Source organism: Rhopalosiphum maidis, chromosome 4 (assembly GCF_003676215.2).
Source record: "Rhopalosiphum maidis isolate BTI-1 chromosome 4, ASM367621v3, whole genome shotgun sequence".
Lineage (NCBI taxonomy): Eukaryota > Metazoa > Arthropoda > Insecta > Hemiptera > Aphididae > Rhopalosiphum > Rhopalosiphum maidis.
The window spans coordinates 16,724,201-16,752,028 of record NC_040880.1 but is presented as its reverse complement, the minus strand read 5'-3'; the positions used below and the strand labels follow the sequence as shown (position 1 = coordinate 16,752,028).

The following is a 27,828-nucleotide window of genomic DNA, read 5'->3' as shown; positions in this document are numbered from 1 at the left end:
CAGTCATCGGACAACTGCGACTGCACCAGTAGCACCACTGTCCACTACACTCGGGTCTCGGAGTTCCGAATGTTCCAATACCCGTTATAGTGGCTCGTTTCGAGTTTCCGACCCATGTCGTAGGGGTTCTCAAATCACCCGGCCCGCCACCTGTTGGCAAATATGCGCGTCCCGTCGAGAATGCGCGTGTGACCGTGCGAGACGCGAGTACGGCGCTCGCGGGTGCATGCGCTTGTGCGTGTGCGTGTGTTCGCCGTCACATCTCCGCAGCATCGCTCTCGCACACTGCCGCGGACAATCGAAACGGATAACGTCGGACAACGGGCCGATCGCGTACAATAATTTGTTATATTCTCCGAGCCGTTCGGTTGATAAAAAGTAAAAACGTACGACGGTAAGACAACAGTGTCGGTGGCGAACTGGTGCAGTGTTAATATCTTTCAACGGTATAATATTATTATCATCGCGGTCTTTGTTTTTGCCATCTGTGTTTTCGCGGGTACAACACGTAAGTGGCGCAGCCGGACGTCGACCATCACGTCCGCCGTCGTCGTCCCCGCGACGATAACGAACAGTATCTACACGTTTTGACGTCGCGTCGAATCGGCGCAGAAACTTCCGCCCGGTCTCGTCAGTGTGTCGTTTCTCGCGACGGTACATCCGCCCGACTCGGGGTGTCATGACTTAGACACGCGCGACGTCCGTTAAAGTCTCCGGTCGTCTTCACGACCGCGACGACGACGGACCGAAACATGATCGCGCGACCGTCGTCACATGGCCCAGTATGAGTTCCTGCCGCTGTGCGACGTCCTGTTCAACATCATCTCGCTGGCCGCGTACTTCTGTGACATCGTGTTCGACGTGGTCATGGGCTACGCGCTCTACTCGCACGGCCGCTACGTGCCGTTCGTCCTGACCATGTTGTTCGTCGGGGCGTCGGCCACCGTCGAGCAGACCATGTCGCTGCGCTGGTACCTGGCCGTGCGAGCCGTCAGCGACAAGTCCACGCTGGCCGACCGGCTGAAACGGTCGGCCGTGCAGGCGTTGCACTTCGTCCAGCTGGGCGTCCTGTGGAGGTGCGCACCCGTCGTTTTCCGTTTTTTTCTTGTACCCGTCCACCGCCCGGACGAGGTTCACTTGACGACGTCGTTGACCGTGTCCTCCCGTGTTTCAGGTACTTCAAGCTGTTCCTGCCCGTCGACCTGCGGTACGTCAAGTTCGAGGTGCGCGACCTGTGCATGCTGCGCCTGTTGCACGCGTTCTGCGAGTCGATGCCGCTGCTGCTGTTGCAGTCCTACCTGCTGTGGACGGACGGCGGCGGCGACCGCAAACATCTGCGCGACCTCAACAAGGTGGCCGTCGCGCTGTCCACCGTCAGCGTGTGCTGGGCCCTGGCGTCATTCGGCAAGAATGTTCGCATGCAGAACGTCCACAGGCTAGTCCTCACATGGCTCGGAGTCATATTTCAGGTACTTACTTCTCGCCATATGTCGAACTAACCGCACGTGTTTACATACTTTTCAACGATCACTGTTGTGTTACTGTACAGTTCCTGTGGCGTTTGGGCACCGTTGGGGCCAGAGTCATTTCGTTGACCGCCTACGCCGCTATGTACAAATATTGGGTGTTGTTGGTACTTGGTCTGCATTGGTTGTCTATGCTGTTGTGGTTACATTCGCCCAAGAACGTGTTTCACGGTGAACGCATGTCTCCTAAGCGTAAAGCTTTTTTGTTCGCACTCTTAGCTTTTGTGTTCACATTTGAATATGTTAACCTACTGGAGAACAATCATAGAGAAAAAATGGTGAGTACTGAACATGCAGTTGAAAATCTATTGAAATCCATAATATTTTGAAATATCTTATACACAATAAACTTTTTAGGTATATTAACTAGTATGGTTATTATTATCAAGTTTGTTGATTATTGTATATCTGTGCAAAAATGTATGGTTATTTTGTTTAAAAATTAGACACATTAACCTAATTCTTATGTTCATTTATATTTTTGCGACGTTTGCCAGAAATTATTTTCTTTTATCTATATTTTAAATAAAATTTTGTCTATAATTTTACTTACAAATATTTAATATTATTTTATGCTTTATCAGGTATTATAAATTAATTTTAAACTAAATTATTAATAAGTACCAATCTACCGTGATAAAGTATATGATTACTATTACTCGATTTCAAAAGAATCTTAATTTTGCATTTAAGAAAAAAAATAAAATTGTTTTATTTCTGTGTCTAAATTCCTTGAAATATTATGTTATTAACTGTACAAAAATGGTTATCAAAATTGCTTATTAACTTAAACAAATATTTTTGTAGCTGATGTTTTATGTGGTGATGGCGTTAGAAAACGCTCTTCTCATGTTTGTGTGGAGCATTGGCAGTGGTGATGCAGTCAAACCATTTATTGTTCTTGGGCTGTTCCTTAGTGGTCTTGTGTTCATGGCAATTTATTATCAGTTTTTCCATGTAAGAAGACTGAAATATGAATCTGGAGGCAGACTGAGCAATGCTACAAATAGTAACAACTCAACAGCTAAATTAGCATTAGAAGCCAAGTATAAAGATCAGTTAAATGTGCCTAATGGCAAGGTGAGACATTAATTAATTACATCATTTATATTATGACTAGAGAAAAGTGTATTGATTTTTACTAGTTTTATACTATTATTGATAGTTCATTAAACCACCTACCTGTAGTAAGGTATGCTATGCTATACTGCTAAAAAAATTATTTTTACCAATTTTTTTACATATAAATATATATATACAATTAACTTAATAATATTATTCTGTTTATAATAATAAATTCCAAGTACAGAATTACATTTTCATGTTCATTAAAAGAAAAAATTAACTGGCTAAGGCTAGATTTAATAACTATAAACTGAAATTATAAAATTGAAGACAAATAAAACAGAATGTCTCAGAAAATTTTTAAATAGATTTATTTGTGATTGGTTTGCTATCACACTATAAATATTGAAATAATATTCTTATTGAACACAATAATAAATTAGTAATTCACTATTTTTACTATTATTAAGATTAATTGACTTAATTACCAATTTACTAATATTCAAAAGTATTGTTAATTGTCTACATTTCACCAATACTCTATGCATATCTCTATTAATAATATTATTTTTTGTTTTAATTCAACAGACTGATCTTATAAGAAGGCACAGTTTCAGTAGTGTTTATGAGAACATACCCCCAGGCGGCTACCACAATCAAGCTATTGCTAGTGAACCACCTCTGACCTTACAAAGAAATCAGAGGTATTACAGCGCATTACCAGCAAGTGTACATAATGGTATTCCAGGCGTTTTCAACTGTCGTTTCACCAACCCATATGTGGCGGCTATGCAAAAGCGCAAGAAAAAGAAGCCAACTACGTTTGTACCCCCACCATCTGGCACAAATGGCCGAGATAGTGTTGCATTTTGGTGCAAACCGCCGCCATCTAACCATAGCCAACAGGGTTCCAGTGAAAACGAGAGTGCCAGCTCTCATGTGGATATCCGACAGAAATTACAAGAAAAGAGACAAAACCAGCTAGCTGAACTACGAGCTATTGAAGAGGAGATTAGGCAAGGCAAGTTAAAGGAACCGACAGAAAATGGAGAAGTACTTTTGTCTCCTCAGGGATATCTGCAACAACAAAATTGGATCGCTCCACCTTACAGGTAAGTTTTATCTTCTATAATTTGCGTGTAAGTGTTTGGTAAACTGTTAAACATTAACTAGCGTGTCATGTTTTTCAGCGCTCAAGATAACAATGCTCAACCAAACGACCAAGTGTTCACATTGATGTACAAATCTTACAAATCGCCATCAGATTTAGACTCTCAAATATCACTGCCACGTTCATACACACTGCCTAGAGAATTTAAATTCTATAGAAAAGTAAGGCCCAGAAAAACTATACGTTCCGATCACTTTGTTGCATCCACAAATTCAAGTGATGGAGATGTGGACTCTGGTGATGATGAGTCAGACACCTCGCAGCCGAATTTATCACCACGGCCCTTACGACTACCTGATCGTAATGCTCTCACCACTCGACACGAAACCAAACTATAAGCCTTGTTGATTAAAAATTAAGTGAAATTAATAGTTTTTTTTTTTTTTTTTATCAGGTATATTAAAATACATGAAATATTTTGTAAATATTGTTTTGTATGATGTTTTATTATTATTATTATATTTAATTTATAACTTGCATCTTAAACGCAGATTATGGTTTATTGATTAAAATGTATAATATATAAATATATATAATATAAATCATAAACTATTAAAATACAAAACTTAATTAAAATCAAGTACAAAATGTTTAATAATTTAATTGAGAGAAATTATACATAATATGTTTCTATATAAAAAAAAATACATAAATTAAGATTACATTATAACAATGAAACTTACAGTATAATAACTAATAAGCTTAATCGCACATGTCTGTCTCTTCGGTTTCTTCTTCTTCGATATACTCCTCGTCCACCGACGCCTCCTGTAATGTAAGATGACATTAGGAATATTATAAAATAGATATAGTGATAAAATTAGTTTGCAATCTCACGTGATCAAATATCTTGTCTAAAAAATAATAATAAACCGAACTGTACCTGATACTGTTGGTATTCGGATATTAAATCGTTCATGTTAGATTCTGCTTCGGTGAATTCCATTTCGTCCATACCTTCTCCTGTGTACCAGTGCAAAAACGCCTTCCTTCTGAACATGGCCGAAAACTGTTCGGATATGCGCTTGAACAGCTCTTGTATGGCAGTGGTGTTTCCAATGAAAGTGGAGCTCATCTTGAGACCACATGGCGGGATGTCGCAAACGGCCGTTTTCACGTTGTTTGGGATCCAATCGACAAAGTAGCTCGAATTCTTGTTTTGCACGTTCAACATCTGTTCGTCCTACTTCCTTCATGGACATGCGGCCCCTGCAAGTTGAATGCATAAAATATTAACTCGTGAAAAGATTATAGTAATATGCATTTTGCAACAATATCGGCTTACTAATCCAGTCATCTATATTAAGCATTTGTGCGTACAGGAAGTTAAGAGTATACCTAGTACTTTGTTATTAAAACTAAAACCTATCCTTGACATTAAAAAAATGACTACTAAAATAGGACGTGAAAAAAATCTCAACTGATGCGACAACGTAGCAAAACGTAATGAGAGACACAGACATTTTGAGGCCGAAATGGTCGAGGATCTAAGGTTTGAGCGTACTTGGTCCTTATTCTGCAGCTCTTGGCGGTGAAAGAGGGCCCGCCCAATTGATTTATCGATATTATGGGAAACTAAGGCCCCACCCCCTCGGAAAAAATCAATTACGCTATTTGCTCCTACAGTACGATAATACGTGACAGCATGTTATAGTCGTGTATCTATATTGCACGCGCTCGCGGCGTTACTGACCTGAATATGGCGGCGACGGTGAGGTAACGGCCGTGTCGGGGGTCGCAGGCGACCATCATGTTCTTGGCATCGAACATTTGCTGGGTGAGCTCGGGCACGCTCATGGCTCGGTACGACTGGCTGCCGCGGGCCGTGAGCGGTGCGAATCCCGGCATGAAGAAGTGGAGTCTGGGGAACGGGACCATGTTGACGGCCAGCTTGCGAAGATCGGCGTTCAGCTGACCGGGGAACCGGAGGCACGTGGTCACGCCGGACATGGTCAACGACACCAGGTGATTGAGGTCGCCGTACGTCGGGTTGGTCAGCTTCAGCGTTCTGAAGCATATGTCGTACAGCGCCTCGTTGTCGATCAGGTACGACTCGTCGGTGTTCTCCACCAGCTGGTGCACGGACAGCGTCGCGTTGTACGGCTCCACGACCGTGTCCGACACCTTCGGAGACGGCATCACCGAATAGGTGTTCATTATCCGGTCGGGGTACTCCTCGCGGATCTTCGATATGAGCAGCGTGCCAAGCCCGGAACCGGTGCCACCGCCCAAAGAGTGCGCCAACTGGAATCCCTGCAGAAGCGAACGGCGACCGTCGATTAATTATTATTATTATATCATTGCGCGCAACATTTCACGCGAATCAGTAGTGTAACCGTAGGACGACACCCTCTCCGAAAACTTTAAAATAATGTTTTCAGTGATGGTATTAAATAATAAGACGTAACCATCGTGTATATTAGTGTATAACATATCACGTATGTGAATTAAAAATTGTACGAAGGTTGCTCTGCCAAAGTTTAAAATGTTATATAGTTTATTAATATATGTATACCCATAAAGAGATTGACTCAAATGACGCCACTGAGGCAAATAATATTAATATGATATAGGCGTGACCTCAGACCCTTTATTAAAGCTCATATTCGTGTATTTATAGGTTATAAGTATTGAATAATAGTATAAATATGAATAAATCGTATTGACATTTTTAAGCTGCTTGAAAACGAATAAAAACATTTTTGGAAACGCATGTAAATGTTACGATCAAGTATCAAGTAATCAAGTATCGGAATTTTTATGGTTTCATTATACATAATACATCAATACCTACGTAAGTAATAAAACGACAATAATATTTATAAATAAGAATGTTATTGAAATATAACAAAATAATAATAATGTCTATAAGAATTAATAAGAATTATCAAAAAAAATGCGATTGGTAACCGCATACACCAGTGGAATTTACAAGTACATACCTACTACATGCTGTCAGTAGATAAACAATCGTCCACCGCAACTGAAATATATGCGTGCAATACGTGTAAAACGTAAATAGGTATACAAAACTATGTTATATATTTTATATTCCCCAAATAGTTTCAAATTCGTTTGTGCCAATATAACGTCTTTATAAAAAATGTAAAACAAATAAACCTTTGTATGTAAAAACTATGCATAAAGAAATAATATAAACGCAGGAGACCGCCGTCGCACATGGTAAAACGTGTTAAATATAGCAAAATAATATATTAATATGTATTATGTATAATATATAATATATGTTTGGATGATTTCCAAACTTTGGTACCCGTCCCGATGTATAGTATTTGCCTATTTATACAATATAAATAAATTACATGTACATATTATTTACGATTTATGCTATAAGTTATAATATTATCATAAATATGTGATTATCGAGCAAATAATAAATCCGTTAATAAAAATTCGGTTTATTTTTGCCGTCGCGGATTGTATACGAGAAGTACAACGGTATCTACTTCTATGGGGGTTTTCGGACACGTCAATATTTATTGGTTGTATATAGTTAAAATATTTTTCTTTTAACAATTTTATATACCTGCAGACAGTCGCAGTTCTCGCTCTCTTTGCGCACCACGTCCAACACGGCATCCACGAGTTCTGCGCCCTCCGTGTAATGGCCTTTGGCCCAGTTGTTTCCGGCGCCTGACTGACCGAACACGAAGTTGTCCGGCCGGAAGAGCGCGCCGTAAGGTCCGGACCGGATAGACTCCATGGTACCGGGTTCCAGGTCGAGTAATACCGCACGCGGCACATATTTTCCACCTTCCGAACGGTTGGCCGCTAGAAAGAAAGATCAGTAAAACGTAAATTGCATGTCATCGCAAATTGTGTTTATGTTGTGGTTTACAACAATTTTTTTTTTGCTCAAAATACCAAATGATACTAAACACTGTAAAACAAATTATTTTTTAGTATACCTAATATATTCGTGTGTACTCGTGGGAACTACAATATAGTTTGTTGTGATATGATATTTAACACTCTCTTATCTCTATGATTGACGTATACCTATCTTTTGCTGCAAGTTAAATATGTAGTGCGACCAAGTTAAGAAGATGGTCATTTAACACGGGACAAAACTAGTTTATTACGTCAAACTGATCATAGTCTTAATTTGGTATCACGCATATACCTAGATATTATTTATATATATATAGGTAGTTGAAACAAACATAACATTTTTAAATTTTTTATAATTAGAATTTCTTCTGCAGTTACAGTGTTGCATTTAGTTATTAGCCATTAGGTTGTAAGTACGTATGTAAATTGTATAGGTATTAATCACTATTGACTATTCACAATGTTCATATATTATATAATATTATAATTTATAAGTGTTATATTGTTTTATACGTCTTAAAATTACTTGATAAAAATAGTTAATAAGCTGTAGGTTATTATTATGCACTTCAATAGTGCTAATCGTATAATAATATGATTATTATTCTTCGATAAATAAAATGAATCACTGTATAGATATTTAACTCGATTCTGAAGTTTGCTGTTTTTATTTCGGTATTATATAAAAATGAAGAGTTAAATAAATTGTTACGTTTAAATTATTTTTAATGTAATTAATATGACTTTGTTTATACATAGCAGAATAATTATATTTAAATATTATTATTATTATAGTTGATACAACAGAAGTGCATAAAAATACGTGGTATATTTCGCAAACGTGTTTATACGACGGTTGGTGGAAATATAAATATGAAAGACGAATTGCAGTGAAAAATTTTACTAACCGCATATGCTAAATATTTTTTTTAAGAATTGTTTCCGCTTCACGCATACAGAGTGATTCACTAAACATGCTTACCCTTGTTTTTCATTTAATAATTAATTTATTTGAATTCCGATTAATGGAATTTTTAAATATTATACATAACGATATTTTAAAAGTTTTGGGATTTCTTGTAGTACTAAAAGCGATATTTATGGCGATGCAAACTTCTGTTTTTCATATGTAAACCACTTTTAACAATTATTTTTTTTTTTTTTTGTGTGGTTTTATACAAATATAAAATTAACGTAATATTGGATCTAGTATTTTATTATACTTGAACTATTTTTAAAAATTATAAATGTTGATAGATTAATATTTCCATTATTATCATGGACCTATAATTCTCAATACACAAAATTAATTAACTCAAAAACTACCCGTTTAAAATTTGATATCCAAAACATTTTTAAAAAAATGATCCATGCGTTATAATTTACAAAAGAAATTTTCTCATTTCAAAATCAGATATTTGTATATTCAAAAAACATTCCTTACGTAGTACAAAAAATTTTGATAATTTAAAATTATGATCTTAAAATGTAGGTATTGACATGGTATAAATGAAGGTTCTAAAAATCAGATTTTGAATAACCGCAATATTGCAGAAAAAAAGTGGGCTTGCTTATGGTGAATTATTCTGTATATACATAAATTTGAGGTACGTGTATCCATATAATATACTATAGTAATATAATAATAGAGTGTACACTTAACTCTATTGTTCTACTCCCGTAAACATTTTAAATTATAAATTGAAAAAAAAACACGAAACTATAGCAGTACTATATAGCCAAACTGCACACAAACTGTCTCATATTTATTTTGTTCTCTTTGTCATTACACGTATATAGTATAATAGTATTGGTTTATCTGTAGTAAGTGTAAATAAAACCTATTATAACTAAAAAATATATATTTGGTACATTTTCGTCTTTGTTAATATAATATTATATATATATATATGGAACATGGAAGTATATATCAAAAACATTATAAACAATAAAAAGTATGACGAAAATTTCGCAAAGTTTGAAGTCGGTACTTCCGTAACTGTCCGTGTCCCAATACCAGATGTTTATAGGGGTTCTGCACGTAATTTACTTCAGTTATTATTTTGTGTGAAAATGACATGCATAAATTATGTAAGCCAATTTTAATTTGATATTATTTATTTAATTTTAAATAATAAGTACCTGAATCTTTGAATAGGGTATAGAATATAGCATGTTGAAACACAAATAAACAAGAGCACACATTTTTCCATGTAACAAAAAATGTATTGATCTTAATGAAGCCATGAAAAAAAAAATAAAAATAGGAAAATAACTCTACGTGAAGCCACTGAATAAAGAATAGCTGGTCATCAAGATTTTAATCGATACAACTGAAAAATAGAATGTGTCACTAATAAATGTGCTTGCAATTCAGCAAAAACATTGTGCAGTTCAAAATAATGTCATAGTAATTATAGCTACACCAATAAATAATTTATATTGTTCACCTATTTTATTAATTTCAATTGACCTAACTTTTCATTAAATTAAGTATTAAGACAATCAATTACGAAATAAAACAATAATTATAGTGTTTTACTTGAAGTTTATTACCATTAACTACTAATCTTAATAAATTATGTCAATAACCGGAAAAAGATGTATATTTGAGCTTAAAACTTGTTTTCTTACAACATTAACCTACATAATTGAATCATTCTGGTACATAAATGACCAGGGAATGAAGTCATTCACCAATTTTTGTCATATATATGTGTAGTTTAAAATGCCTGGTTCAGATTAGTTATTTGTTTGCGGCTTACATTACAATTTATTTTTTTCTAAATACCTGACAAATCAGATCCTAGCTTACAATATTTCGTGATTGTATATTGAATTTACCGTTCACACAAATCTCTTTACACGCGTATCTATTATTGATGGGCCTGCAAATTCACATCTACTCGGCGTCCGGTATAAAACGTATAATATAAAAACGAAAAAATTCGTGCCTTTTGTTTTTCCGGTGAGTAGAGATGCGCGGTCGTTGACGGGTCGATCGATAATTTTAATCGATTATTGAGTTTGTTATATTATAATTTACAGGTAGGTATCTACATATTAACATTATTACAAGGTATATGTTCGCCAGAGTATCATGGGCGGTCGCCAAAACACGGACGATACAGCATACTGAAGGATATACAGAGCGTTTAATAGAGACATCAAAGAAGTCTTAACCATTCGTTTCAAACCGTAATGACTATTATAGTATGATACACCCGCGCTGTAGTCAACACATACATACACGGTGTACTCGGTGCACGAATGCACGATGTCACGAACCTCCCGCATCGTTCTCCGCTTAAAAATGCGGTAGTAATAATCATTGACCGTCGTCTCGTAAATATACAATATTATATTAATAATTTTGATGCACGTTTAATACACTGTAACACACATTAATGTCTGTAGCCGTCGTACAAATGTACAATTATTATCGTGGATTGACCTCATCGTTGAATAACCCCGACGACCGGTAGATAATAATAAATACGTACGTCCTATACTCGTATATTATATTATGATATTGCACACAAGAGGCTACACACAAATGCAATATATATATATATATATATATATACATTATACATATATCTTGTGATATCTTTATAGTCTTTATACGTCTATGAGCGTTAAAATATAATGTCGAAGAGCGCCTTACCAGACCCTTCATTGTAATAAACGTTAATGCGTTCCAGCTGTAGTTCGGACGTGCCCTTGTAGAATCCCGTGTAGTCGATTCCGTGCTCTTCGGATATGACTTGCCAGAACTGTAAGAAAAAAACCATACGACCATTAGTATTACATTTTGACACTTGTCGGTGTATATTATATTTAGGTAAATATACGTCTTGACGATAAACTTATCAAATCCTGCAAATTTAATGTTGTAATACAATGTGGTAAAAAAATAAAATAAATTAGAAGTCGCGTATTCACATTAATAATTATTATATTATATTTACGACAGTTGTAAGATATAGGTACAATCAAAAAACAAATTAAAGGTAAAAGGCATTTTTCTCAAAATAGCGCGTGCAGCAGAAAATGTACCGCATCTTTCTTTAGCGGCTTACCAGGGTTGTATTCCATTCCAATAATAATATCGCGCTTGATGCATAAAATGTTCGTTCCCTCCGTAGTTCATATATATATATATATATAGATTATAGATCCAGAACAAATTAACCAGCAAACCAATTATTTTAGGAGAAATCATTTGTGACTATTATAGGTCGGGCCAATTCGATTTTAAAAATATGTTATATTTTTCCATAATGTTTTCTTTAAACACAAAATCTATTTTTGTGGTTTGTGGTACATACCAAATGTCCAAATACCCAATATAATTTAATATTGTGTATAGGCACAAAATTGAATTAGTGCGCTAAAAGTGTAATTTTGTTTTAATGACTTGTAAAATTATATTTTTACAATACCTAGTACCTACCCTCGGTAAAATAAAAAAGCACATTCGTTTACAACACACTATAATATGAGAAGGCTACTATTTTACAATTCTACATAAATCGTTATTTAATATTCGCGCTATGGTTATACTATATTATACGCACCAATGCACACCTGCACATTGTAATGTCTTTTGTGTATAAGACCAGAAACACACGTTTAACGCGTGCGTCACGTCGATTATGTTATAGAAACGACAATAATCGTTTTGGCAATGCGAAATTTGTGAAGTCTGACAATAAATATAGGCGGCGGAGGTAGGACAATTCGTGGTGAAAAACAATTCACACGTGAAATATTTAAAAATCCTAATTATAGGATTTTTTAACGGCTCGTAGCTAACACAGCTATAATTAAATGTTAAAATGGCAACATTTTGAGGGCTAAAAATCGCTCTTACCGTATATTATATATTATTATACAATATATTGTTATGGAGAAAAGTTTGTAGTTAGGTATACCGTTTACCGACGACCGCGGGAACCGGTTGCGATTCCCACGGACGACGTCCATCCCCTTCGGAGATGACTTTAAGCACCCGTTAAACGACTTTTTAATAACTCCCGTTTCCGGATGCGTATACCAGCTACAAATATATTATACGAACCGTCGTAGCACGAAGTAATTTCGTGTGATTTCGACGGAATGGATTCGCCGCCGGAGCAGTAACGACTAATGCGAGAAACGCGTAAAATTCGTAGGTACTTACACCGTATTTTATTATTGTTGTTGTTGCTAATATATATGTATATATATTTATATATTTTGTTTGCAAATAACAGTCGAGAAATCATTAGGTATAATAATATGCCACGCAAGTGATGAGTGCGTATTTCCGTCGAAAATCGTTTCAAGTACCTATACATAGATATGCGCAAACATAGAGTAATTCACTACCTATAGAATGTTCACCTCCATTATCGTATATTATTAATTTCGTAAATTATAATAATGCATTTATATTTTATTCAAACTTTAATTTTAAAAATTCTTAAGCATTCGTTAATGTCATACATTTTCAAAATATTTTATTTTTATACATTAAGGAATAAGGCGTGTCCTGTGGAACTATAATAACTTCCTATTTTCAAATGACAATTTTTGTTATTGTTAATTGTTAACAGAAGATATTATAGGTATATCTGAAAATGGTAATGTACCTATATGCAAAGTTCTAACAAGCCGTTTCTATAGTTATACATAAAATGCAAAATAGATATTATATTTTTGTCCACATTAGTACATAATATATTTAGTTCAAACTGATTTAAAAAATCCCATACATTTGTAAAATGTTTATGCGTAATTATATAGTACAATCAATATCATACGATAGTATTATAATGAAAATAATTAAACTAAAATTACTAACTATATAAGATCAATTCTTTTAGTTCCTTACTAACTTTACAAATGTATTCGTAGAAAATATCATAAAAATAACAAAAAATCAAATATCGATGTAATAAAAATGGTTGTATATCACATAGACGTTGTGTAATTAATTTTGTATGAAAGAAAATATGTTTAATAAAATTTAGTCTCAACTTAAAATTTATAATAATAAAATAAAATTGGTCAAAAAAAATAATATTGGAGGCGTTTACGTTTATGTTTATAGGTCAGAATAGTGAGTATCAGTATATATTCAGTGGAACTTATGTTTTTGTTTTACACATGAAAAAATCGTACCGGTAGTGGGTTTACAATCGCTTTTATTTTCGCATATATATATATATATATATCAACAATCTTGAACGAAAATCACTAAATTTTAACACGGCCGTGGTCATAAACATCAGACCATGATAATATAATAACGTACGATGGTGTCTTCGGGATACGCAGCGTTGACTGCGTGAGTTTACACTATAATTATTATTATTATTATTCCGATGGCGTATAATAAATAAATTAATAAATAAAACACGCGCGTAAATCGTCAAATGAGTATATTTATTTATTTATAATTTTCACGCGTGAATTTAACCTATTACCATGGGATTGAGGCTTATTTCAATACTATACGAAAATAATACTTGCAAAAAATTAAGTTAACAATATACCATAGAAAACTTAAAAACTAAAATGATAAAAAGTAATACCTAATAAATTATTTGTATCATAATTATCTTTAAAATATAATATAGGTAATATAAAAAAAAATTATATTTTTAAAAATGCAAAATTTGACCGAAAATGGGTGGTAGCTGCTATTCCTGATGGTGGCCGTGATCTAGGTGTATCCTGTATTCTTATTACCTTCAAATTTTGTTTCTGATTGTGACGGAAGGTCTATAGAATATAGATTATCAAAATATAGAAATCATGTAATACGATGAATGATGAATATAAATAAAAACTAAAAAGGTAGAATTGGATTTTTTTATAACTTGCAGCAGTGTGTCAATGTGTGCTACTATATAAGCACGCAATATATTTAAATATTTATTGATAAACCTTCATTTTTAAACATGGAAATTACTGTAGCCAATTTAATAGATCATTGTGTGCATATTAATGTAATACCTATCCGACACACAGGCCACTATACAATATAGCAGAGGTGTTTCGTGCAGTGTTTTTGACGCGTGCAGTTTCGTGGTATAATTTGTGCGCACATTTTTATAGTTGTTATTCAATTTGTGCGTCGTGTGGAAATTCGACTTCACATGCAAATACACTATTATGCGGGCTAGGGTGATTGTGTGCGACGTACAAGGCACGCGTATAGTATGAGTATTATTATTTGCGGGGAAAAAAAACGTAAACGTTTCGGCGGCTTGTAGTGATATGATTTTTTTTTAACGATCTTCCCAAACCCGACTGCCGCCACCGTCGGTTTGACAGAACTGCATTTATTCGTTTACATACACACGATGATGACCTGCGTGCGCTAAACGAGTCTGACATTAACATTAAATATATAAATGTGTATAAAGGTGGTACACGCGGAGACACCTAGCTATATATAGATTCTAATATATGCGCTGGTAAACGAACGGTTATAACGGCTATATTAATTTAATTTTTTTTTTTATGTATTTTTAAAATGATATTTTTTTTTCTCACAACCGTTTTGCGGATATTAGAAGCCGGTTTAAATTATTTACGATTGAAATCAATTACATATATTTTCACAACAATATTTTTGACTTTGTCTGTAGTAACTAATAACTATACATACATCAGAGAAAATCATTAAAAAGTATATAGTTGTGCATAATTTAAACAGCTGAAGGTATGACAAATTTAGATAATAATTAATATACATTTTTACATTGATTTTATACTCGCGCGATCTTATAACTATAATATTACAATATACATATAATATATAATACACCTATATAGTCAAATAATATAAGCTTAGGACATATCAATATTAATATTCTATTGTTTCGAAACAATACTAAACTATTTAACTATAGGTATGACACATTTTCACACTTTATTTGTATTTCAATTTTAAGGTCTAGTAGTCATATTAATTTATCAATTTATGAGTTACTATTTGAAACCAACCTCGAATGTGAATAACACACTATATACAGTATCTATATAATAAACTATTTTGTAAACTCAAAACAATAATAACTCATTTAACCCGACCAATATTTTTGTTTATATACATTTTATACATACTAAAGGCACAAACTATAGGTATTTATTATTTACGATCACTTAAAGAAAAGCATTTATAATTATTTATTATATTTGTGTTTTTTATCATTATTATTATTATTTTAGACTTAAGAGCAATATTTTATACATATATAATATACAAACCTATTAAGTAGTTGTATACGGAACTGACGAGGCGCCTAAGTTTCGTCTAAAGACCATCGTTTGAATTTATTTGATTTTGACAATCTGTTGTAGATTGTAAATTGTAATACCTACTTTAATATTGGTGGGTGTTACATTTTGTGGAACGCATAAAAACCTAAAAACCCATGATATATTTACATGTTTACATATATATTACACGCTTCGCCTTTAATATGGCTATATAATATATAATAGAGACCACTGAAACCTGCAGGAAATTGAAAATCATATAATTTTAAGGGATTGGCCGTATAGACCGTGTATAAGTGGCAAGTGTAGTACCACTAATACCTATATATAAAGTATACGAACTGTTAAATTATCACGTTAGTCATCGGCTACATACATAAACATACTTAAAAGGTATACATTTTTTGTATATAGCGTATATATACATTCGAATTAGTTTTTCGCATTAATAATACATGTGGCGACACAGAATAGGTCTGTAAAAAAATAAAATCTGATAATATTTACACAGTTACAACAGTACGTTGATACATAAATGCGCACTCGGTGAGTGATTTTTTAAAAAATCTACGATTACTACAAGTTCAAAACGACGTATATTATACTTATAGGTATATAAAAAAATATAAGTATATTTTTACAGTGAATATTATGTACGGGTATACGGAGTAAACATCGTGACACGATAAGAGTGTATAATATTTATTTCTACGTCCATTTTTCACTATGCCATTCGCGCGAATATACAGACATTCTTCCATCACCGTTTCTATTTAATACATCATAATACGTAATACACATAGGTATTGTATATATCTACCTCCTAATTGTTTTCCATCGGCCACAGAATGCAAATAAATTTTAAAAAAATTTATTTCCACTCCTGTGAGAATTTAAAATATTTACGACAATACCTGTTTTTTTATTATTATTATTTTACGAGTTTGACCACGGGAAATCGAAATTTTGCGTATACTTGAACAGTGATGATAACACGCGCCAATCACTCAACTGTTGCAATATCATAATCTCACCAAGGGAATGACAAATCAATAATTCAATAAAACACACGCACAATATAATATAATATAATTTATATATACTGTATAGTGTATAGTGTAAAGTATTGACTATTGATAAAATGCAATAGTCCCGTGCAGGAATTTAATTATATCCTTCACGTACGTGTAGGTGTGCATATCCTGTATAAGTTTTGATAATATTATCTGATGCGCGTAGATATAAACGAGAGCTAGAAATGCATATGCATTATCGTTTGTGTAAAGTATATAATATATAAATATGATACGGTTTGTCGGTCTGCACCACATCAGTGTAACGGATTAGAACCGAAGCGTGTACAATTATAAAATTGTTTTTTAAAAAAACGCTCGTCGACTTATTATTTTTTTAATAACAGCGAATGTAATATTATATATATATATTAAAGTAACCGGACCGTCGACGCAACATCGGTGACGCGCGAAAAATTAAAAATTCAAACTGCAAAAACCGCAGCAGAAAAGGTAATAAAAAAAACTAAAAAAAAAAAAATCTTAACGCGTTTAGGTAAACAGCGCGTTCGTTGTACACGACTCCATAATTTACCAGGTATTACGTATACACTCGACAGCAGTATATTCGCTATACGTGTACATATATTATATTATTACCTACATCCGAGGATAAGATCGGGTTTTGGACGCGACGAGATGGAAAACGTACGTGTATAATAAGCGCCTGGTTACTGTAAATCGTACGGTTTAAATTGTTTTCCTTCTAAATGCTGTACTGCGGTAAACGATGTAGCACCGAACGTGCGCGTGGGAGGCTATAAAGAATGACCGTACCAATACGTAACATATAATAATGTACAGTATAATAATCAGTGGCGACTGTATAATAATCATTAATCAGCTGCAAAGTCACAGAGAGTGTACATAATATTATATTATAGTCTGATACTGCAGGGATAAAGTCTAAATAGTATTTATAGTACCTATATTTTATAAACCATATTAATTTCTTAAACTCGATCAATAAAAAATTGAAACAAGTTTTTATCATCATATGAAGTACCATACAATTACCGATATTTTAATAAGCATTTGAAATCTATGTAATATAATATCGTCCCATAAAAAAAATATTATTTTATGTATAGATAAATTAATATATATTTTTTTTAAATCATTTCAATCACGATGACTTATATTTATATAATATTGGATAATAATTAATTATTCTCGGACACTTTAGTTCATATTAATTACCACACACTTGTAAACCCAAATAATGAAAATACTCGCTATAGGATAGATTTTAGCATTTCAAGTAAAGTTAGAAGTTCAACATTGGCCATAACGATAGTTTTTGTATAATATATGATCTAGCGTTGAAGTCTGCAAGTGTAAAAATAAGGAAAAATAAAACATATAAAACAAATAATTTTAAGTATAATATATAGATAATTTTCTAAGGTTAGAAGATTACGATTAAAAAAATAATAGTAGTTCGAACTAAATGATTTTAAAATGATATGTTAATTTTATTATAATTTACAACTTAATGAATTATTAATAGGTATATAATGACTGATGTAGGACAGACCGAAGTTTATCAAATATTTAAACATAATCGTTAATGTAATTTGTAATTAATTAAAAATGATAACTAATAATTTGTATTTATTATGCTATAATTTTATGTATATTGCAGAATGCTGATTACTATTTCTAATTTAATATGTACTCGACCATTTCATACTCGTGGTATATTACTGGGCCTCTAAAATATAATAATTTAACTATTTGAGCGACGCATTATTTACAATCCATCTAAAACCAATCTCTACATCGGATCGATTAAACTTGAAATTGTATTAGGTATAATAATACATTATACTTAAACGTTGTATCTGGCGTCAAAGAAACAGCCCCCGATGTCTCGGCAGCGTTTAAAGCGTACGATAACATACACTATTATATCTAATATCTTTATAATAATATTACGCGTTCAAACATGTGCAGTGTAACAATTATTATTAGGAGAAGGTATACGTGCGTGCTGCATGTGGCGGCGGAAGTGTCTCTTGGTCCTTTTTAAGATGTAAAAATAAAATAATTGGCAGCAGCGACGACGAGTCACATAATTATATCTATTCCGTAAAGGTTCTATACGCGCTCACGTTCCAGAGGAAAGACCAAAAATAAACATTCCAGGGGACTCGTCTGGAACGCTGTCAGGAAAGACTTTTCGTGTGTGTGTTTGTGTGCACGCAATGTTTATTTCGGTCCTTTTGACGCACTCCAGACCGACCTGAAGGTCTGACGACGGATTTGTGTGTGTATAATGTTATTAAAAAGTACACTTATATGTCGTCGCACTCGAAAACTGTCGGTCGATTTATCTTTTCGACGCATACGGTCGGTGTTTTTTTCTAAATTCTACTTAAGTCTCAATAATAGTCATTCGCCAACACGCAGTTACCGTCCAGCACGACGAGGTGTTATTTATACAATAATGTTGCACGAGCTACGGTAAAAATCTGCCATTGGTTGAAATAAACTATGTTCTAAGTCCTCGTGATAGATACATTTTTTGCTGTTGTATATAGTATATAGACATATAGCGTATACCATACGAAGAGTGAAGATATCTTTAATCTTCATAGTATATACCTATTAAAACGTATACGATAGAATTCCAGAAATAACTCACACACCGGATTGACGTAACATTTCTCAAGACCCGGGAATCCGAACTCCGCGGACCTGATCGTCAGAAAATGTAGATTAAATTTAATTTTTAAAACAAACAAACGAATCCGAAAAAAAAACAAATTAAAAAATATAAAAATAGAGGTACTTATACAAAATTGTAAACGATTTTAAAGTAAATACTACGTAACTATAGCCTTTATAGTCGGAGTTGAATTAAAAAACGCTAAAGATCTATGTGCAGCACGTAGATTTAGTTGATTTACTGCGATATACCGCGCGAAATGTTAATAATACAAAACTGCAGCGTGTTTAACGACTCTTCGCTTTTCGGTCCGGAACGATTTCTGATCTGATTTTTAGATTAGATCTTTCCAATCTGAGTACAGTGTACACTGCGTGCGGTACATGTGATTATAATATAAATTATAATAATAATATATACACTCGGCTGTGAATGCCGTGAAAGTAGATATATAATATACGATAATTACGGTTGTTGTACTCGTCCGAGTCTTCAAGTGTATACTGTATAGACGTGCATTTACTATTTATAGTACATGCACTTTTTACGTTTATAATAAATCTACGAATCTGTATCAAATAAGTTTTGAGCTTGAGACGTTTAAAAACTTTTTTAGCAAAAAGTTTTAACCATACAAGATATAATATAACATAACGTTTTTAAACTTTCATTATGTATTTTCTTTACATTTTTAAACTTTTATGTTCGACTTAATGGCAAATTTAGTATATTTCCATAATTCTAAAACATTGTAGTGTATATAAATATGTGTTACGATCATAGATTAGGTAAGATACCTAATTAGGATTTATTTAATTATTTTCGTACATAATTATTATTATAGGCGAGTTATTTTTTTGTATATCATTATGCGTAAAATATCTACTAATTTTCCACTGTTAATTATAATTTGTAAATTGAGTTTTCTTCGCACGAACACATGATAAATAAAAACACGAATTTTAATTAAATTTTTTTTTTTATAATTAATTTTTTATGGAAATTCGTTTTAAAATTTCTTAAAATGTCAATTTTTAATTATTTTGAACTTGCAATTAGTATTTTAGTCTATATTTGACGTAAAAAATCGTTAACATTTCAAATGTGATAAATACCATTTTTAAATTTCGATGTATTATTTTAAATTCAAATTGTTGTTGTTTGTGTGCATCGTCATATTTTGTATCTACGCAAAAGTCGTTGTCGCCATCACAATGGAATTAAAGTTGTATATGCTCGCGTTTTAATCACAATAAAATTAGGATATAATGATGATGAAAAAATAATAATGTACACTGAAATGAATAATGACACGACATGATGTACATTGTACAATACGAATATTACAATTTACAGCAAATTACGGCGTAATCGTGGCTAGGTATATTATAATATTATTTAGTTATGCATTAATATAATGCCGCGTTGGCGCGTCGTAGTATCTATACACAATCAGAATATTCGAATCCAAACGTGAAAAAATTATATACGTACCTAATACCTATCGTGCGCGTCTCGTTTTCGAGCGCATAATATGTGACAATGTGAATAATATATGAAGTGTATGATGTTACTTATATATTATATAAGAGAGTTATCATAATATGATGACAATATAATGTTTTATAGGGAAATAATTACATAGGTAATAAAAGATTGCAATCGATTATTGTACACCGTGACAAAGATGAGTGTTTGCTGCACGCGATGATCATCATATGTGTCCTGTGGCGATACAAACTAACAATTTTTTTTTCAAACAAGAATACATATTTTAATGCAAATTATTTTTGTGAAAAAGTTGATGTATTTAAATAAAAATTCAAATGAAAAGTTTCTGTTACTCATTTATGGTTATACTAAAAAAATTTTAATAAACTATCATAATAGCCCATGTCTTTCCATTTATAATTTTTATTATCGCATGAACCTATTATCATTAATATCTAGTTACATAAAATTAAATAACTCAATAACGACTCGATCAAATCTAAATTTATAGACATAACTATTCGAAAGGCCAAAAATCATTTGGTTATAACCCAATAAACACTAAAAAAAGTTGACCCATATTAAAAGAAAAAAATGTGTATCCATATCGTTCTTAAATATACATAGAAAATGTAAATAAATGCATCATTAAAAAAAATTAGCCGAACGGGGGTGAACATGTTTAGTGGATTACCTGATATTATAATAACTATATTTAAGTATTATATAGAAAAAGAAGAAGAAATAGAAGAATGCTAGGAACACACTACAGCCCAATAGTTTATAATATTATTATGTACATGGTGTATAGATACTAGCTATACAGCTATAATACACATGCACGTGGTGCAGCGTACATAGTATACGTTTTATAATAAAACCGCGGACGTCGTGCAACACTATAAACAGCATCAATTGTATAGGCATGTGTATGGGTTTTTTTTAAATTAAAAAAAAAAATGAATTTTGTTTTTTTTGCTTTTAACGAGTTTTGGACCACGCCGGGGCGATACGACGTATGTAACAATAATAAAATTCTAGGCATATACCTACACGCGCACATTCACCGTCATACTTATACTATATGTATATGTATTTATATATATATATATATAAATATGTAGGTATGTGTGAGTGCTATATAATAACGAAGACGGCGACAACAACGTACGTCATAATATTAATATCATCGTGAAATACGTGCGCAGAACGTTGAACTTATCTTCTCGCCGGCGATGCGTTCACGGAGTATAGGTACCTTATACCTGTAGATTTTATGTGGGTACTTATATATATACATATATATACACCATATATTTACGTGTAGTATTATAATGCGTGTACTGAGTTTGCTCCGATCGGAGACTATTGTGCTCGATATAATATATTATATGGGAGCGTGGCATTGTTAAAATAATATTTTACCGATTTGTCAGGGTCTTTTCGTCCTGCACTGCTGCTGCTGCTGTAGCTTCTTCAACAGCACCATCGTGCATACAATGACGATATTATATATACAGTGTGCGTGTGTGAATCTCCGCTGCAGCCGTAGACAAAATAATAATAATAATAATAATGATAATATATATATAATATCGTATATTATATATACTCTCGTATATTGTGTGCTTCACATAACGGTACAAACGCAAAAATGCAATTTTTTATTATTATTTTTTTTTTAGTTTTGTCGTCACCAAAGAATATATTAAAATATAAATTATTTTAAACCATTCCGAAAACGGGATTGGTTGAATAATGTATAATATATGATATTTATTTATTGGTATAGTCCGGCAAGTCGGGGAAGAATAACAAATATTATATGCACTCGCTGCAAACACAATGGGCGGACGCCCGCTGCACCCGCAAAGACGACCGCTATGACGCTGATGCTGCACCGCGAAACGCGATTGTAATGTTACCCATGTAATAATAACGATATAATATATTAGAGACGATGCCGGGGACCGGTTTTCGTTCGAATTCCGGAAATCCAGATCGCGCGTGTCCGAAAAGGTACAATTATCCCTAGTGAACTTGTGTTACTTTTCCCGTCGCCCTATATAATATTATAAATTATAATATAATAATATGTATGTATGTATATGCTGCCGCGTCTTCATGTCGTTATTTTACAACGTATATATTATATATTTAAGAATAAAATGTATAAATAATATTCAAGCGCGTGTGATAGGTATATTATGTATATACCTATCAAACTGTATGTATGTACAGATTTCTGCTGCGGTCGTCGATAAAAAATTACGTTTGTATACGCGTGCGCCACATCACGACGATCTGTCGGAAATATATTACAATAATAAAATAATAATATGTATGTGTAATAATAATTGCAGAGAGAATAAAATCAAAAAATTCGGCTCTCCTCGAACACGACGACGCTGATGCAAACTGCCGTGCACAACATATTATAATATACCTATTACACTTCAGGTACAATTTCGATCAAATTTTCACACAAAACCTAACCGCGTCGGATCACGACTACGATATCGTTTGTTGCGCCTACATAGATTGTGTTATAAATTATTATGATCGGTAGGGCTCGAACTTTGTTCCATTGTTTTGGTTATTGGATATACCTTTTGCTAGGTAAGCTATAAATTCATTCACGACTTATCGGATGAAATATCAAATGGCTTTAAGTGCATATTTTGCATATTACTTATCACATATTATAGTTGCACGTGTATTTCCTACTCTTCGGTGATAGTTTGTTGTAGGTACTTATAAAAATTCGCGAGCTATAATTGTAAATGATAATAATTTATGTGAATATCAGAATATTACAACGATGCGTGTGCGGACACTATAATATAAATATTAGCTGACGAACCGTCGTGGCGCCGTCGTTATCTGTCTTACATTTATTTATATTGTTTACAAAGTGCATATATATATATATATTATATGGACTACCCATGTACACAGTGTAACGAGACAATGTTTCGTTTGTTATACAGACAAGGCAGACAAAGGTCGTGGTTTTGTGTACACTGACCGTTTTGAACGGTCATGGGATAGGCGATCATAATTTATTGTGCATTTGTATATCAAACACAAGGAGTGGAAATATATATGATCAAATATAAATATGTACTGCAGCAGGAATGTCGTCTTATCGCGTTCAATATGTATATAGTGACCAATGGCAATAGATTCCGACAGACCGTGTTTAATTAATCGAAATACCTAAAACCGCAATAGTATACGTATAAAATTATAATAAAAATGAGCTTATAACATCGTTTAAAAACGAATTAAGTCGCCGTCGCCGCTTATTTAGTCTTATCAATGAGGTGATTATTAATTTATTAAAATATTATTTTATCTACGAGTAGCTAGGCGATTTGAGAGTCATTAAATGTATGACCATTATTTGTATACTGCATTATATACTAAATAAAGATTATGTTTGAATAAAATCGTATGCACAAAAAGTAGAGCTGAAAATTCCTTAGCAATTATAAAAACGTTTTACAAATACATAAAATTTTAAATATATCAAAAATATTTTACCATTCAAATCTCGAAAATGTTGAAGCAAATCGACTCGGGCGACAAATGTTCATATAATATTTAAATAAGCTGTGAATTATAGCATAATAATGCATTTAATTTTCTTATTGTGTAACGAAGTTTTTTTTAAAAAAAAGTTTGAATTTAATTGTTTTGAAATTTATTTTACATTTTTTACATGTCATTATTGTTCCTTTTTGTATTGCATTTTATGCTGGATTTTTAAAGTTATATATAGTGCATTAAATGCAGTCTTAATTATAGCCTATAGGTATCTTAATGATTATTATTGTGAGATTAACAACATTTGTCCAACATTTCATAGGAGCCGTTTCTTTTGATGATTTCGACACGACGACACGCTAAACCGGTAAATCATCGTTGAAACCGGATTTTATTGCGAAGAAACATTGTGGATATTAGGAAGAATATTTATTTGACAAACTGTCTATTTGAAAATGTATCGACTAAAAACATACTTAGTCATTGAAAAAAAAAGTTTACTTGAACGTAAAAAAAAATGTATTGCATACAATACAATATATATGTATATATAGAAGCAACTTTTATATAGGTAATAACTTCTTCTAAAGAGTCGTTGAACTGTCAAATTTAAATATACATTTATTTATTTACTAAAATGAAACGCCAATGTTTTAAATTTCAGTTTTTCAAAATCAAAAACTAATATTACACAAAAAACTCAAAAAGGTACACCATTTAAATCCTATACAATTTTTCTTATATTATGTTTAATTAAAAAGGTAAATAATTAATACATAACATCAACATAGGAATAAACGGCTATTTCGATTAGCTTATAATTAAATTTCAACAACCCTATTACGACAAGATGATAATTTTGAACAGTATATGTATCCATTTAAGTATTGACATTCATTATTTCGAAGAGTTTGAAAATATTATTTTTACATAATTTGATATCAATACAGAAAAAAAAATATTTAAATTTATTATTTAATTGAATGACAACATACATTTTTAGTTTTATGTCCGGAGTAGAATATTTTTAGAGAATTTTGAACGAATAATTAATTAATTGAAAGTATTTAATATTTAAATAAGCAAAGTTATTGAAAATTGTGTCTTATTTTTACAATGGCATTAAATTATAAATAGACAAGAAAAATATTTTCAATAAAAATAATACTTTTTAAAATAATGAGCATAGATACTTAAGTGTATGCGTATTATTGTATATTATACCTGTGTACAAGGACGATGACGATAGTAATACACGTTTAAGACTTACTTTGGCGCCAATCTGGTTTCCGCATTGTCCGGCTTGCAAGTGCACGATTTCCCTCATGTTGATCAAATTATCTGTTCAAGTTTACAAAGTTATTAGCAAAGAGTAAAGACTGCGTGTGTGTTCGCTGCTGGCTGCTACTGTTAACTTCCTTTGGACTTCCGACGAGACGAGGAGTGCACCGAAGAATGGAGCCCTCAGACCGCAACACACTACTTCGTCGACCGGGCGCTTAGACGGTTTCCCCTACCACCGAGTGCGCGCGCGGCCCATACTCCGTGGTAACACTATATATTTTTTTTTGTATTTACAATGTATACATATTATACATAGTACATTAGTACATATAATAATAATGATAATAGAAATTGCTCGTCAAAAATAATATATAAGGCGAACCCATCCCTCCTCACCCACCATCGTATATACATATTATATGTCTACTACAGTGGTGGTGCACGTGACTTCTCATCCGCTTGATTTGCATAGGAAAGTACACACATGCATACTGCAGTAGCGATTTAAGGCTATGCAATTAATGCCATAATATACATATTATTATATATTAAATGCATATAGGTACTTTAGACGTTTTCAAACGATGTCGACTGATAAAGTTTATTTTTTTTATTTGTGATAACACATGTAATTACATATTATCAGAAAAGTGAATAGTACAATACGATAATCCACCGACACAAAGGTCAAACTAAAATACTTCATTTTCTCCATTACTGACATACAAATTGCTATACGTGTCTAATGATTATCGCAGTGTTTTTCGGACCGGAAAGGTGAAACACGCAAAGTAGGCAAGTGTCTGTACGTAGGGCTAGACGACTTGGATGATGGAATAGGATTTTGAGATTAGGGAAATTATTGTTATTTTTTTACAAAGCACTATCCATCGCGGTTATCATAGTCATCGTATGTGAGTTTATAGGTACTTCTTGACACTTTTAGTGAGTAAATCAGGCGTAAAAAATAAATTTTTGTGATCCATTCTTCTTCTAGTGCTAATGGAGAAAAATAAATTAGGGACCAAATTCTATTATTTGGCACTGAAGTCTCGCATCGGTAGTTATAACACATTATACACAGTTTTGAGTGAGAGTCGTTATCACCGAATTATTACAGGAATAAATAATATGTATACAAGACACGTCATCCGCCTCAACCTCCTTGGTGGATTTCGTCGGCCATAGCATGATGTGTATCTACATCACCATAACAATATATAGAAACTGCAGCAGCAGCTGTGTTAGCTGCAGAGACGACAAGGCGTTCCTATGCACCGTGTGAATAAACTTACGAAAATAAATAACCAAACCGCCTCAGGTTTTGATTTCATTGTTCACTGTAACGTGAAACGTGCGTCATCGACTATAAGAAATATTATTATAATATAAATAGGTACCGCGAACCGCAACGCGTGTGTACGACTTTTCTAAAGTATAATCAGCCATCGACTACGCCGATCGAATAAACACTAACAATGACGGCCAGCGTTAAATGAGAAATGACTGTAATTCGCGAGTCGTTAAAATATGTCTTTTTCGGCATAATTGTTCAATACGACGATCACACACGCGTCGTTATACCCCGTAGTATATTATAAATATAAGCACAAAATGGATATTACACCCGCTGTTGTACGGTTCGCGTACTAAGATATAACACGAAAATCGTGCAAGAAAACATCAGCCTGGGAGTTTCGTTGGTGGACGGGGAAGATCTACAACGGGGATCTACGGTCATGTATATCATAACAGAATAATAACACTAATACTAAATATATCATATAGTGTGTAGGTATAATGCGATTGAAGACTTGGCCCCGAGTTTGGACGTGCGGTCGTGGTATCCTGAAGGCTGTGGCTGGAAAA

At 33.0% G+C, this 27,828-nt stretch overlaps 1 protein-coding gene and 1 pseudogene across 1 annotated transcript; one reads left to right on the top strand and one right to left on the bottom strand.

The window, feature by feature from the left end:
* Window positions 1-4,187, top strand: LOC113550167. Its single transcript, XM_026951860.1, has 6 exons — window positions 1-1,076; window positions 1,175-1,469; window positions 1,550-1,804; window positions 2,334-2,606; window positions 3,180-3,703; window positions 3,782-4,187. The coding sequence occupies exons 1-6, from the start codon at window positions 775-777 to the stop codon at window positions 4,098-4,100; spliced, it is 1,968 nt and encodes a 655-aa protein (XP_026807661.1). The 5' UTR covers window positions 1-774; the 3' UTR covers window positions 4,101-4,187.
* LOC113550168 lies at window positions 4,188-26,145 on the bottom strand (annotated as a pseudogene).
* Between the last annotated feature and the right edge of the window lie 1,683 nt (window positions 26,146-27,828).